Source organism: Hylobates moloch, unplaced genomic scaffold (assembly GCF_009828535.3).
Source record: "Hylobates moloch isolate HMO894 unplaced genomic scaffold, HMol_V3 SCAFFOLD_5, whole genome shotgun sequence".
NCBI classification, from domain to species: domain Eukaryota; kingdom Metazoa; phylum Chordata; class Mammalia; order Primates; family Hylobatidae; genus Hylobates; species Hylobates moloch.
Window position 1 is genome coordinate 56321185 of NW_026652280.1, and position 15558 is coordinate 56336742.

The 15558-nt window shown below is 45.3% G+C and overlaps 1 protein-coding gene across 3 annotated transcripts in view; it reads left to right on the forward strand.

Annotated features, from left to right (window-relative positions):
• Positions 1–15177, forward strand: part of TMEM241 (transmembrane protein 241) — a 147362-nt gene extending 132185 nt beyond the window's left edge. For 2 of the 3 annotated variants that reach the window (XM_032152651.2, XM_058438560.1), the window contains one exon: positions 10221–15177. In XM_032152651.2, coding sequence (XP_032008542.1) covers positions 10221–10281 — 61 coding nt within the window. In that variant the 3' untranslated portion in view covers positions 10282–15177. The remainder of the gene's footprint in view (positions 1–10220) is intronic. The other variant, XR_009213503.1, reaches the window with a different exon arrangement.
• The last annotated feature ends 381 nt before the right edge of the window (positions 15178–15558 follow it).

Here is a 15558-nt window from a genome sequence, read left to right on the forward strand (position 1 = left end):
ACTACTGTTGGCGAGGACCCAGCTGTGACCAGCGCCCCGGGCTCGCCCTCCGCTCAGGCCTCGGAGCTCTCATCTGAGACAGAAAACAGGCCGTCTGAACTTATTAGGACCGTGTGCCTCTCGTTCAAGGGCCAGCTGGTTATGACCACATGAGGACAAGAATGAAGCGATCGGGTGGGTTTCACCCCTGAACTCTCTACACAAGACCTGCCTGTTGGAGAGTTAAGAATGTTATCTCTTCTGATTACTAATATTCATACCAATAGGTGATTGTTACCAAGGGTTTGGGTTGTGGTCTGCAGGGAAGGCGAAGGTGAGGGAGGAAGTAATGGAGAGTTTAAACGGTTAAAACAGCTCATTGCTGATGAATAGGCGTGCTTTAATTTGGGGAATATGTATGTATGTATTTTTAAGCAATAGAGTAATGCATGCTATTTATAAGACATTTAAAACAATACAGAAATATATCAAGTAAAAAGCGAGAGTCGCTCATCCTTCACTCCCTCAAACTCCTCTTGCCAGACGTCACTACGGTTCGGTTGAAGGGTGAGAACAGTGCTGCATTTGGCCAGGCATGTGTAACCCAACGGAGGTGGACTCTGTTCACTGTAGGAGGTGTTAGATCTGGGGGCCTAGCCACAACAGTGTTTCTGAAATGAAACCACACTGAGCAGCCCTCACACACATCACACATAAATAGTCTATTCCTTGGGCTGGTTTTGTTTCCTTCCCTGTGACCAGGGGCAGCCTGGCCTCAATCCTGGATGCTGCACATTATGTAGAAAAATTCACATTTGTTGTTGCTGCTCAGTGGTCTTCTGTCCTTTGTTTTAAAAAGGAAAAGAAGCCTAGGACCGCTTTAAGATCATGCTTATTTCCATTCTAGTTCCTATATATTACTTGGCAGATTTTTTCCCCCCCACGGAACAGCACTATAAAATTGAAGTGCAGGCAAATTTTGGAATAGGTTTTTACATTTCTTTACCAGTATTATCAGGAAAGAAAAAGCATAGTATTGCTTAGCTTTGCTCAAATAATGCTTGACTCTAGAAAATAAGTATTTTAGCTGGGTGCAGTGGCTCACGCCTGTAATCCTAGCACTTTGGGAGGCCGAGGCGGGTGGATCACCTGAGGTCGGGAGTTCGAGACCAGCCTGACCAACATGGAGAAACCCTGTCTCTACTAAAAATACAAAATTAGCCAGGTGTGGTGGCTCATGCCTGTAATCCCAGCTACTTGGGAGGCTGAGGCAGGAGAATCGCTTGAACCCGGGAGGCAGAGGTTGCGGTGAGCCGAGATCGCGCCATTGCACTCCAGCCTAGGAAACAAGAGCAAAACTCCATCTCAAAAAAAAAAAAAAGAAGAAGAAGAAGAAAGTAAGTATTTTTTTCCATGCCTGCAATCAGAGTAGTCCTAATAGCTGATCTTTCCCCTTCCTTCTTCTTTTTTTTTGCATTTGTTTGCAAGTTGGACCTGCTGAGTTGTCACTTGCTTAAGTCAAGGACCACCATGCTGGCTGGTGGGAGTCAGCACTGGTACCCAGGTGTGCCCAGGACAGCCTCCCATCTCCCAGGTGGCCTCGGATGCTGACATAGCCACAGAAACAACAGTGTTAGAACATCGGTAGGAGATTCATATGGGATAAATGTGAGGGGCAGGACCAGTGGCCCTGTGGAATACCATGATGGGGAGTCTAAGAGGTGACCTTGTATCTCATGTGGCCTTGGGCTGGAAGGGGTTCCTTCAATAAACAGACATTTACCAGGTGCCTCATATGTGCCAGGAACCATTCTTGGATAAAAGTCAAAAATCACTGCCTCTGCGGTGTCTGTAGATGCTCATTGCCCTGCCTGAGGGCAGGTCCATATCTAAATCATCCTAGATGGACAGAAATGAATGGTTTTGCTCACTGCACTCAGAAAATGGGATTTCCACCCTTTCTCAGGAGTGCCAGTGAGGGCATTTCCTGTCCCAAGAAGACAAATGGAAGGAAAAATTAGGAAATGTTCCTACACCTTCCTCTTCCTCCTCCTGTTATGTCTTCCTCTTCTTTTTAATAGTAATAGCTAACCATTTATTGGGCAACTACTGTGCCTCAGACATTTCTTACATTAATATTATCTCATTTACTTTTACAACACTCTTCCAAGTCATCCATATTTTAAAGATGAAGAAGCTGAGGTCCAGAGATACTTATTTTCCCAAGATTTTATAGCTACTAGGCAGTTGGACCAGGTTTCAAACCCAGGCCTGTGTGTACAAAGCCCTGTAACCTGCTAGAACTGAATTGAAAAACACCAAGGATTTACAGCAGTGTAGATAATGTCCAGGCGGAAGCTCATGAGGGAGCTGTAAGGGAAAATGGCTTAAATGTTCCCCGTCCCACCACTGTGATCCTCCCTAAAGAGTATGTAGATGACTTGACAGCAGAGGAAACAAACAGAGCGTCACCCAGCACAAGACAGTCCTAATTCCTGTTCAGGGACTGACAGCAAACTAAGAATGTCCAGTAGACATTTTTAGGGAGGAAAATCTCATTGTCATAGGTTTTTTATACCATAGCTATAATTCCATAATATCAGTCAGTTAAACATCTTTATTGAATGACTGCTGTATGCACAGTATGTGGAAACCATTAAGAAATGTAAGATATCCAACACTTAAGGGGTTTTCAAAGGAAGGGCAAATCAGAAAGCTAATTCATTGGATGGATCAGATAGTAACTGTGTTAACGCCCGGTGAATATGAAGACTGAAGGAGGGAGAGAGGCCAGGAGTGTTTGGAAGGTGCCCCTGGAGCTGGTGTGAACTGGGCCTTATGCAGAGGAAGAGGCTTAGCTGGGCTGAGAGTTGGGGGATGGAAGAGGACTGGGCCCCTTTCACCTGGGAAGACAGGGCAGCCAGTGGAGACTCAGTGATTTGTAACCAGAACTGGGGCTCTGAAGCAGGGAGCTAATCTTTCTCCCCCCTCTTCCTCTGCACCTGTCCTTCTGGGGAGGGGTGATACAAATGGTAGGCAGGTTGACATCCCAAAATCCAGCTGCCCAGAGAAGAAACCTTTATATCCTGAGATATGTATATGTGTACATGCGTCTCTCTCTCCCTCTCTCTCTTTCTATATATAAAGAGAATATATGTATTTTATATATATGTTATATATAATTGATAGATATATAATGTCATTTATATATAATTCTTGTTTTATATATGATATATGTTATTATATAACAAGAATTATATATATTTTATATTAATTACATTTTATTATATGAATTATGTATAATTATATATAATGATATGTTATATAAATATATATATATACTAATTCTTTTTTTTTTTTTTTTTTTTTTGAGACAGAGTCTCGCTCTGTCGCCCAGGCTGGAGTGCAGTGGCGCAATCTCGGCTCACTGCAAGCTCCGCCTCCCGGGTTCACGCCATTCTCCTGCCTCAGCCTCTCCGAGTAGCTGGGACTACAGGCGCCTGCCACCACGCCCGGCTAATTTTTTTGTATTTTTAGTAGAGACGGGGTTTCACCGTGGTCTCGATCTCCTGACCTCGTGATCCGCCCACCTCGGCCTCCCAAAGTGCTGGGATTACAAGCGTGAGCCACCGCGCCTGGCCTTATATATAAATTCTTGAGACTTTTCCCCAAATTTCTGTATCCTTAACTTTCATAGTGTTTGTCTAAATTCTTTAATTTTTTTTTTTTTTGAGACAGAGTCTCACTCTGTCACCCAGGCTGGAGTGCAGTGGCGCAATCTTGGCTCACTGCAAGCTCTGCCTCCTGGGTTCACGCCATTCTCCTGCCTCAGCCCCCCAAGTAGCTGGGACCACAGGCGCCCGCCACTGCGCCCGGCTAATTTTTTGTATTTTATTTTTTTAGTAGAGACAGGGTTTTACCGTGTTAGCCAGGATGGTATTTTATTTATTTATTTATTTATTTTTATTTTTTTTTTTTTTGAGACGTAGTCTCGCTCTGTCACCCAGGTTGGAGTGCAGTGGCGCGATCTAGGCTCACTGCAAGCTCTGCCTCCCGGGTTCACGCCATTCTCCTGCCTCAGCCTCTCCGAGTAGCTGGGACTACAGGCGCCCGCCACCACGCCTGGCTAATTTTTTGTATTTTTAGTAGAGACGGGGTTTCACCGTGGTCTCGATCTCCTGACCTCGTGATCCGCCCGCCTCAGCCTCCCAAAGTGCTGGGATTACAAGCGTGAGCCACAGCTCCTGGCCTTATTTATTTTTTTATTTTTTAAACACAGGGCCTCTCTATGTTGCCCAGGCTGATCTCAAACTCCTGGCCTCAAGCAATGCTCCAGCCTCAGCCTCCCAAAGTGCTGAGATTACAGGAGGGAGCCACCACTCCCAGACCAGCCTAGCCTAAATTCTTTTTTTTTTTTTTTTTTTCCTCTGGAGATAGAGTTTTGCTCTGTCGCCCAGGCTGAAGTGCAGTGGTGCAATCTCAGCTCACTGCAACCTCCATCTCCCTGGGTTCAAGCAATTCTCATGCCTCAGCTTCCCAAATGGCTGGGATTACAGGCACATGCCACCATGCCCGACTAATTTTTGTATTTCTAGGAGAGACCACGTTTTGCCATGTTGGCCAGGCTGGTCTCGAACTCCTGGCCTCGAGTGATCCCCCCCGCCTCAGCCTCCCAAAGTGCTGGGATTACAGGCGTGAGCCACTGCGCCCAGCCCCTAAATTCTTGACAATATCTTTCTCTCTTACAAGTAAGCCTGCATTGACCATATTTTGTACAGAATTTCGAAATGAGCCAAAGAAACCCAGGTATTGAACTGAACGTGAGAGCTAAGAGTAAGACAGCTCTCCAGTGTGAGGAAATGCTGAGTCGGAATAGTAAGGAAGCAGGCGTCTGTAAGAGGCTGTCTCTGGGCTGTTTCACATCCTGTGAACTTTATGGTATGCCCTGAGAAAAATGGAAAGAAAGGCTGTGTGTTCCCAAATCAAGGAAACAGAATGTGTGATTATTGCAAAAGGAACCTTGACTTTGGAATTTCCTGATTTTTGAGGACTCCTGAGGTTAAAGATGGTGTGTTTTCAGCCTGAAAGAATTTTCCAACCACAGAGTGAACCACCAGAAGAGTGGACTGTGCAAGACACAGAGCTGGTCTGCCTTGTCCATATACTAGGCGTGTTCAAGCGTGGCTGGGTGACCAGCTCTCAGAGCCCAGGCAGAGGCGGCGGCTGATCCCTGCGGCATGGGACTTTAAACTGATCAGAAGTCACAAAGGGCAGAGGCTGCAGGCCTATTTTGTTTGGACCTATTGTGTGTGCTGGTATAGTTACTATTTCTTGTCATTTGCTTTTCAGATTTTAAGTTAGTCATCACCATTTTGAAATCGGGTGATTTCCTCATACAAATCCAGATTTCCAGATTCTTTTGAAAATGTGGAGCAGCTGTTAATGTTGGGCCTGCATTTGCACACAGCAGCAGTTGCTGGAATGAATAGAGGCTGCCTGCTCACGTTGGCATGTGCTCTCCAATCTACCATGGGCTCCACCACCCTGGCTGGCTGAGACTGGAGGACCCTGCTCCAGCCAGTAGCCTTGCATCCATATATTTGTATATTCATGCATTCCACCAAAGGGCTGGGCTGGGCTCTGAGACTACAGAAGGAAGCAAGGCACATTCCCTGACTCCAGGGAGATCACCGTGTAGGGGATAAGTGTTCAAATATATATGTCATTATCCTCCTCCTTAGATGAACAACAGCTTAGCTACACAAAGTAGGCCATCTGCAGTAGGGCTTCTCACCCAAAGCACTATTAATATTTGGGACTGATAATTCCTTGTTTTGAGGGGTTGTTCTGTGCCTTGTAGGATGTCTAGCAGCAAACCTGAACCCCACTCGCTAGATGCCAGTAGCACCCCCTCAGTTGTAACAACGAAAAACGTCCCCGACATTGCCAAAAGTCCCACCCCAGTTGAGAATCACTGGTCTCAAGTTCATGGGGGCTAGTGGAGAAAATGCCATTTGAAATTTTAGCAAGATCTTAAGGAACTTGCTCATCAAATGAGAGCTTTGGATCAGCTCAAGTGTCAGGTCCTCAGCTGCTCCTCCCACCCCCTCTGTGTCTGTGTCTGGCTCCGTAGGCACTTGCTGCACTGAGTGACAGGTGGCTGGCGCCATCTCTCCCACCGGGCTGTGAGCAGCTCTAGGAGAAAGGGTGTGTTTCATTCACCTTTGCGTCTCTAGGCCTAGTGTTGAATACTTGCTGAATCAACACTGAGTGGCCAGCCTTCAAAATATTGTATCCAAGAACAATTATAAACCGAAGTACCCAATATTTTTAAAGTCTTTAATTAAAAACAACTGCTCTCATCCAGCCAAATATTATAAAAACAATCTATTTCAAGCCCAGTAATTTAAATATCCAGATTTCTATTTAATTGTTCATTTTGAATTAACAGTTGTATAGTAATATTAATTCCCTCTATTTCAAAATTCAGCAAAGGAGATTTGAAGCATACAAAAGAGAAAGATACTGACCTCAGAGCAGTATCCTTGTCAAGTGGAATTAATTATGGTGACTCCTCTCCTCTCCTGTTTTATAGACGGGGAGAGTCACCCTTCTCTTTGGAATAGTTTAAGTACAAGGAAAGAAAAGAATAACAAAAATGCAACTTCTTTGTTCTAAAGATTCCATGATCACATTTTTCCCTTTGCACATCATTCACTGAACTTGCCATTGATCGCTGTTTATCAGCCATAAGGATCGCTTGAACTTGAGCCTAGCACAAACTTCACCAACACTGAGAGTCTAGAAAATGATCATATATAATCTTTGAGTAAAGATTTCTTATCCCTTTAATTTTAAGGAACTTCACGGAGGCTGCCCAAACCTATGTATAGAAAGAATGAATTCAGGGGCAAAGAAAACGTCCCCCATCACACTCCAAAATGCCTTCGGGATCACAGTGTCTGAAATTTATGAGTTCTCCATTTGAATTAAAAATTTGAAACCTCCTCTTTAAAATTCTATGTAAGAAGGGCCTTCTCAATAACGTTGCTTATTACCTCTCCAATTTTATCATAATTTAATAGATTATGAACTCATTCAGCAGGGCCCCGAGGAATGGAGCGTGGGGCAGACACATTGCGGTGAGGAAGAGAGAAAAAGGAAAAAATAGTTTAGGACCAAACTATTTTTAGACCAAATAGTTTGGGACTTCTCCCATCTATATAGATCTATATAGATGGGAGAAAGGGGATAAAATATAAAACAGTTTAACTATTCATTGAATCGGTATTTATTGAGTGCTGCATTAGGCACAGGGCCTGCAGCCAGGTAAAGGATGCAGCCTCCATCCTCTGTCTACTGGCTCAACAGGAATTAATTGAATAGCCACAATAATAAAGGTAAAATTTAGATGGAGCCTTCAGTCCCTCATAGGAGAAAGAGAAGGGCTGGAGAAGTGCTGAAAATAAACCTCTGGAAGAGAAGCTAGTGATGGATATTTCTGGCCATGTGTGCCCTACAATCTGATGTTTATGCCTTGGTTACATGAAGTTTGTTCATTTCAGGAATGATGGGGATTACAAGATTTGCAAACAATTCAGTCAAGCTCTGACTTAAATAGTTGTAATGCTATTAAGATTCCTGGACCCATGTCAGCCTTTCCTGCTGTTTAGAAAACAACATCAAAGCTCACCTCCCTGGCTCTCCTAACAGTAAACCGAACCAAGGTTTGTTTTCATTTTTAGTATTTACTAAGCTGCTTTGGTGTTTCATAAAGTAGTTCAGGCAAAGGGACAGAATGCAAGGTTATTATACTCCAGCATTGTTCTAAGGCTATGGGAGTAAAAGTGGCAAGGGGCCAGCTGCTACCCTGGTTTTCTCCCTGGTGATTAAGGAGGATTAGTGGAAAGTGTATAAAATGTCCGAGCCTCTGGTTACATTTGCAGAAATAAAACCCTCCCAAACCCAAAGCTCCGTGCAGCCCTTGCATCTGGTCGCAGTGACTCTGCATTGCCCAGGAACTTGGCAGGGTGGCATACATGCTCTCGAAGGGCTACAAGGGGAACGACAATCACTTAAAAGGAAAAGCCAGGTCTTTGGAGGTGAGCCTGTGTGCAAAAAGAACGCTTCCCCTTCACAGTCATGTCTTTTCCAAAAAGGAGAGGTGATAGAACCCCTCAGCATCTGGGGTCCTGAGCTGGACAAGGGACAAGCAGCCTCCCAGCTTCACAAAGGGGCCTCGTTCCCAAATAGGGTTGTTGGGAACTTGAGTCACAATTTCTCACAGAGACAGTGCTGACAATGATGATTACAGATCTAGGGAAGTCCACAGATAGTCATTTGGTTTGTAACATGGACATTCATTCCAGCTACATTCTTGTGAGTTAAATAGGATCGATCAACTTAGTTTCACTGTTATAGTTTTATTTCTGTAGGAAAGAGGAAAGTACATCCCAACTTGGAGTAAGGTACTAGGCATCGATCTCCCTCGGCTCCCTCTCCTCCATCCCCATTGTGAGCCAAGTGGGGGGCATCCTCTAAGCCCCTCAACCTGACTGACCAGTGTCTCCTGCTGCCTTCTCCCAGAGGCCTTTAATCACCAGAGAGAGGAGATCACGGTGTTTGGGGGATTCTCCTGGTCTCTAAGCTGAGGAAGGAGTACACTTGTTCTCTCTTGCTCCAGAGAGCAGCTTTGGCCTCACAGGCAAGGTTGTAAGAAATTACTGCTGTAGAGTTAGGTGTGATGAAGGGCTGCCTGGGTCAGCGGGGGGAGGAACATGTCTCAGTCCCCACCAACCCCAGTGGCTTCCACAAGTGAGATGCCCATGGAGACGCATGTGAATCCAGTGACCAGAGCCACTCATCCATGGGACAGGCTTGCCTTGCTCAACAGGACGTGCCCCTCACTAGACATCTTCAGGCAGAAGTTGGGTGGCCCACCGGGAGGACCACCGAGGAGGGGATTGCTACTCTCAGAGGGCAGTCGGCTGGAAAATAATAATAATCCTGTTTTAGTGATTGTCCATCATAGGTAAACACAGGGGTGGGTTGCTTCTGATATATTATTTCTAAGCCTCACAGAGACTGTTAGATGCGATCATCTCCTGTGGTACAGATGGAGAGACTAAGACTGAAAACGTACGCAAGATCACCTGACTAACAAATGCCTGTGCCAGAGCTTGAATTGGCCTGATTCTAAAACATATTGTTTTTATATTCTCACTCATAGTCAATTCATTCCTATACTAAAGTGGAAAATGGTGTGAGTTACCTGTATGTCAGGGTCACCCACCAAAGGAACATTTTTCACAGGGTATGTAGCGTGAACAGCCTATGTGTGTGTCATACACTTAGCACCCCAAACATTCAAGATACAAAGGCGCCATGGCCTGGGTGTGTGTTGCGAGTGAGCATATGAAGGATTGGGGTGTTGGGTAGGCAGATAAGAGAGGAAGGGAAGGAAAGGGTCTGACCAAAAGGGCTGTTGGCAACTCTGAAAAAGGGACTCTCCCAATCAGACACCTACCACCATAGCCCCTTGGTGATGGCCCAGCACAGGCCCCAGAAGACTAACAGAATTCAGATAGTCACCAGACTGTCTACGGTGAGGTTCAAAATAGAAAGTGGAGAGGACTTTGGCTGTATTACATTTGAGGCGTGTTAAAATATTCAGCTCTTCTTCCCTCACTGTCTCCAGTTCTCCCACTGCTTTTTCATTTTCAGATCACTGGCCGTGTTTCTTTCTGTGCTGATGGGAAAATTATGATTTCCCACTTGTATTTTCACCTTTAAATGTTCTGTAGTTTAAATGAAATGAAAACTGAGATTGTCACCTTAAGTTTAAGAGTATGGATACCTGTGTGATTTCCTATCCATCAGCCCAATTTGCCAACAGCACCAGAGGCCTCTATGGGATTGCTCCTGCCAGAAGTCTGTGTTTCCGCTAGAGAGCACTAACCCAGTGCATCACCCTCACCTGGTCAGGATGTGTGGGACACTTCCTTCCGTAAGGGAAGGTATCGAGCCCGCCTCCCAGCCTTCTCACCTCCCATGTGTACCCGAAGTCTGCCCCGAGGGATAGGAGCGATTCCTGGGCTTGACCTGGAAGCATGGCAGTTCGGGCTGGTGATGAGTCACAGTCGCAGAATGAGGGGAGGGACCCCTTGCCCTGCATATGTGGGCGCCAGGCAGCTCAGGGGTCCCGGGGGAGTGGAGAGCTGACCTTCTGCTGTTGTTTGCAGCCTCCTGCTTGGTGCACTTGGAGAGGCCTTGCTGGTTTTCTCAGAGCGGAAGAGCTCCTGAACAAGATGGTCAAGAGAAGGAGACTCACAGGCTGCTGCGGGAGAACATCACCCCTGGTCTCATAGCTCCCTGTTGAATGTGTCAGAAAGAGGAACGCAAGGACAGTGAGGCCAGGTGGGCAGTGCCGTCACCCTCACCCAAGTGAATGTGGTGGTGGCTGATGAGGCCGAGGCCCTGGTGCTTCAAGGAGCATCGTTTCTGGGGGTCTGCAGGTCGCGGCAGAGGAGCGATCTGTTACATCTTCCCATTTGGAGAACCTCTCTCAACCTGGTTCTGCAGAAACAGGAAGTACAGGATTTCATGGGCTGGTTCTGCTCGCCTCGACTGAGCTTCACACTTCTGGATGCCACATGCTCTCTCCCAAACACTGCTTTCGGTGCGAGGTAGTGGGCCCTAAGGGGTTTGGTTGTCATTTTTTTTTTTCATTTTTAAAATTTTAAAATTTTTATTTATTATGATTTTTTAGAGACAAGGCCTCACTCTATCGCCTAGGCTGAAGCGCAGTGGTGCGATCACAGCTCACTACAGCCTGGACCTCCTAGGCTCAAGCCATCCTCCTGCCTCAGCATCCAGAGTAGCCGGTGTGCACCACCAGACCCATCTCATTTTTTCTATTTTTATTGTTTTAGAGATGAGGATCTCACTGTGTTGCCCAGGCTGGTCTCAAACTCCTGGGCTCAAGCAATCCTCCCACCTCAGCCTCCCAAAGTATTGAGATTACAGGCATGAGCCACTGCACCCGGCCTTTCTCATTTTTATTTTTAAATTGACAGATGTTAACAGTGTGCATTTATCACGCACAACACAATGCTTTGGGAATGGTTAAATCTAGCTAACAAATGCATTACCTCACACAGTTGTCATTTTTGTGGTGAGGCTTGGTTGTATGTTTTGTTTCATTCATGTTTTTACATCCTTGGAGTCTCCTCTGGGTCCATCCTTTCTTTGCTGTCATGCTGGCTTGCCTAAGGCCCACCGCCACCTGTGTATGAGCATTTTAAACTCTGGAGTGAGTGACAGCCTTTTTGTGGTTGATGTTACTATTTATTTCCTGCCTCTAAACTTCTCGTGGTCCTTATAAACTTGTCAGGATGTGTGTTGCATTGAATTCTGCATGTCCTTGTTTTGCCCACCATTAGGTTAAGCTGGTACTAACTTATCACCAGAGGAAACAGGGTTTATGAGCACTGACAGATGTCTTCCCTGGGCAAAAAAATAAACAGTATATGTATACACACACACATACACATTTATATTTATATTTCTTAAAGCTTTTAATCTGTTTCATTCCCTGATATCTCAGAGATTTCAAATCATTGAACACTGAAGTATATTTTTGAGGCCAGATGAAAAATTGTATTAAAACCCTATTCCTGGTCAGGCATAGTGGCTCACACCTATAATCCCAGTACTTTGGGAGGCCGAGGTAAGCAGATCACCTGAGGTCAGGAGTTCAAGACCAACCTGGCCAACATGGTGAAACCCTGTCTCTACTAAAAATACAAAAAAAATAGCCTGATGTGGTGTTTTGTGCCTGTAGTCCCAGCTACTTGGGAGGCTGAGGTAGGAGAATTGCTTGAACCTGGGAGGCAGAGGTTGCAGTGAGTCAAAATTACGCCACTGCACTCCAGCCTGGGCAACAGAGCGAGACTGTCTCAAAAACAACTACAACAACGACAACAACAAAAATCCTATTCCTTGCCTTTGTAGGAGTCAAAATAAATGAACTTCTTTTTTCTTTTTTTTATTATTATACTTTAAGTTCTGGGGTACATGTGCAGAACGTGCAGGTTTGTTACATAGGTATACACGTGCCATGGTGGTTTGCTGCATCCATCAACCTGTCACCTACATTAGGTATCTCTCCTAATGTTATCCCTCCCCTAGCCCCCCACCCCCTGACAGGCCCCGGTGTGTGATGTTCCCCTCCCTATGTCCATGTGTTCTCATTGTTCCAAAATAAATGAATTTACACAAAATGGTCACTTGTTTCTGAACCCACCAAGAAGGTTTAAGAAAATAATGACTAACTATAATTATTTCTGTTCCTAATAGATGTTTCAAATACCTTACCACTCTGCCAGGTATCAGAGAGTCTGGGCCATTCAAGGTGACCCATGAGTCCTCCGCAAGCAGGGAGCCAGGCCCTGTAGTGTTGAATACCCACGTCATTGATGGAGACCCCCTGCCCCTGGCACCCGGGAAATACGCCTTGTCCATACGCAGCCCCATGGAGAATACAGTCAGCTCAGTCGGTGGCTGTTGTTGCTTCTGCATGTGTTCTCCAACTTGTTGAGAAAAGAAAGAGAAAAAGAAACAAATAGCGATGGATTCATGTATTTGGAACTTGAGTACCTTAAATTCATGTCCCTGTCTTTTCTTGGTCTCTGCTTGTCATGTAAGGTAAAAATGCTAAGAGTGACCTTAACACATATGGCTTTCAATTTACTTTTGTTGTTGTTGTTTTGTCTTGTTGTTTGTTTCCATGAAAAATATTTATATATTTTTTCTAACCTCCAGCTGATTAAACAGGTACCTTACACTTACGGATTTGGAGGAAAAATAATAGTAGCTGCCTGACATATCCTCTCACTTTGAAGAGTCTCTACTTTTTTTTTTAATTTAAATTTTTTTTATTTTTAGTTCTGGGGTACATGTGCAGGTTTGTTACATAGGTAAATGTGTGCCATGGTGGTTTGCTGCACCTAGCAACCCATCACCGAGGTATTGAGTCCAGCATGCATTAGCTATTTTTCCTAATATTCTCCCTCCCTCCCCACCCCCCGACAGGCCCTGGTATATGTTGTTCCCCTCCCTGTGTCCATGTTCAACTTACTTTTGTTCTTCATCTAGGACGTCAAACTTTCTAGAGACTGAGGGTCAAATAGAAAATCTGGGTTTAGAATTGTCCTTATTCTCTTGCTCCCATAAAACTCTATACAACGGAGACCAGTTCTTTTCCACTCGCAGAAAGTGGCATCTGTCCAAGTGTCATTTTATACCTGTCTTTCCAAGTGCCATTTAAGCAAATGGAGGTTCTGATGACTGCAAAGAGCCATGCAGTTTAAACCCAGTCCTCTTTCCAGCAGAACTGGCCCCAAAAGCTTTTGCTGAGAAGTTTTAGATCCTTTTTCAAATGGTTCTCTAGCAAGCCTGTGTTTGTTTTTGTTTGGTTGTTTGAATCACCTTTCAGAGTCCTGTTTGGTTGTTTTTTGTTTGTTTGTTTTGTTTCATTTTCTTGAGATAGGGGTTCACTGTGTTACCCAGGCTCGAGTGCAGTGGTGCAGTCACAGCTCACTGCAGCCTCAACCTCCCAGGCTCAAGCAGTCCTCCCACCCCAGCCTCCCAAGTGGCTGGGACTACAGGCACGTGCCACTATACCCAGCTAATTTTTTATTCTTTGTAGAGATGGGGTCTCACTATGTTGCCCCCTGCCCATTGTTCTTAAAATCTCAGATCTTTTCTTACGTTGACACCAGCAAGAGGCAGAGGATAAGGTGTTTTGTCAGTATGCTGTCAGTTTCCTTCAGTTTCTATTGGTTCTTTGGCCTTTTTATTCAAGCTTTAACCACCATCTTCTTTTTTTTTTTTTTTTTTTTTTGAGACAGAGTCTTGCTCTGTCACCCAGGCTGCAGTGCAGTGGCACGATCTCGGCTCACTGCAAGCTCCGCCTCCGGGGTTCACGCCATTCTCCTGCCTCAGCCTCCTGAGTAGCTGGGACTACAGGTGCCCGCCACCACGCCCGGCTAATTTTTTTTGTGTATTTTTAGTAGAGATGGGGTTTCACCATGTTAGCCAGGAAGGTTGCGATCTCCCGACCTCATGATCCGCCCGCCTTGGCCTCCCAAAGTGCTGGGATTACAGGCTTGAGCCACCGCGCCCGGCCTAACCACCATCTTTGATGCCCAAGTTCACATGCTCAGCGCTGAATGGTGAGCCCAAATACCTGAACAGGGGAGTGGCCCCCTCACTGTAGCCCCAAGCTCTCATTTTCTGCTCGGGGAGTCTCCAGGTAACCCCACACTCTCCCTTTACCCTTGGGTCCTGTTTGGTGCCTGATGACCTTAATCCTTGCTGGACCCCAGTCAGAGCCTTGGGATTTTGGGTTTTTTAATTTGCATAAATAAAGAATATGCTTTCTATTAGGAGAGGCAAGGATGGTGTATTATTACTAATCTGCTGTGGATATAAAGAAAAATAAGGGCCAGGCACGGTGGCTCAAGCCTGTAATCCCAGCACTTTAGGAGGCTGAGGTGGGAGGATTGATTGAACCCAGGAGTCTGAGACCAGTCTGGGCAACACAGTGAACCTCCATCGCTACAAAAATAACAAATAAAAATTAGCCAGGCATGGTGGCACACGCCTGTAAGTCCCAGCTACTCAGGAGGCTGAGGCAGGAGGATTGCTTGAGCTCAGGGGTCAAGGTTGCAATGAGCCATGACTGTGCCACGGCACTCCATCCTGGGCAACAGAGCCAAACTCTGTCTCTAAAAATAATAGTAAAAGAAAAATAGTTTATTTTCTTTCCTTTGCCTTTCTTTCTGTTCTCTTCAATACCGGCAGGGGAGTATTACAGAAAATATTGGTGTTAACCCTGGGGAGGCAGTTCTTGTAGCTTTAACCCAGATCCAGACTCCTCTTTCTGCCCACATCCAGACCACTGAGCTTGAAACAGAGAAGGGCCCACCCAGTGCCTCTAGCCCTGTGCTGTCCAGTGTGGATGCCCCTGGCCACCTATGGCTTTGGAGCACTGGAGTGTGGTTGGGCCAAATTCAGATGGGCTGTAAGTGTAAGAACACACTGGTTTCAAAGACTTACTATTTTTAAAAAAGAATGTAAAATATCACATCATTTTTCTATTGATTACATGTTGAAATAATATTTTTTATATATTGGGCTGAATAAAATACACTATCAAAATTACTTTCTCCTGTTTCCCTTTACCTTTTGTAATGTGGCTGCTAGAAAATTTTAGTTTATAGATGTGGCTCCCATGATACGTCTGTTGGTCATGGCTGATTTATATTCATTCATTCATTTATTTTTGAGATGGAGTTTCGCTCTTGTCGCCCAGGCTGGAGTGCAATGGCGCAATCTCGGCTCACTGCAACCTCTGCCTCCCAGGTTCAAGCGATTCTCCTGCCTCCGCATCCCAAGTAGCTGGGATTACAGGCATGCACCACCATGCCTGGTGACTTTTGTATTTCTTTTTTTTAGTAGAGATGGGGTTTCACAATGTTGGTCAGGCTGGTCCCGAACTCCTGACCTCAAGTGATC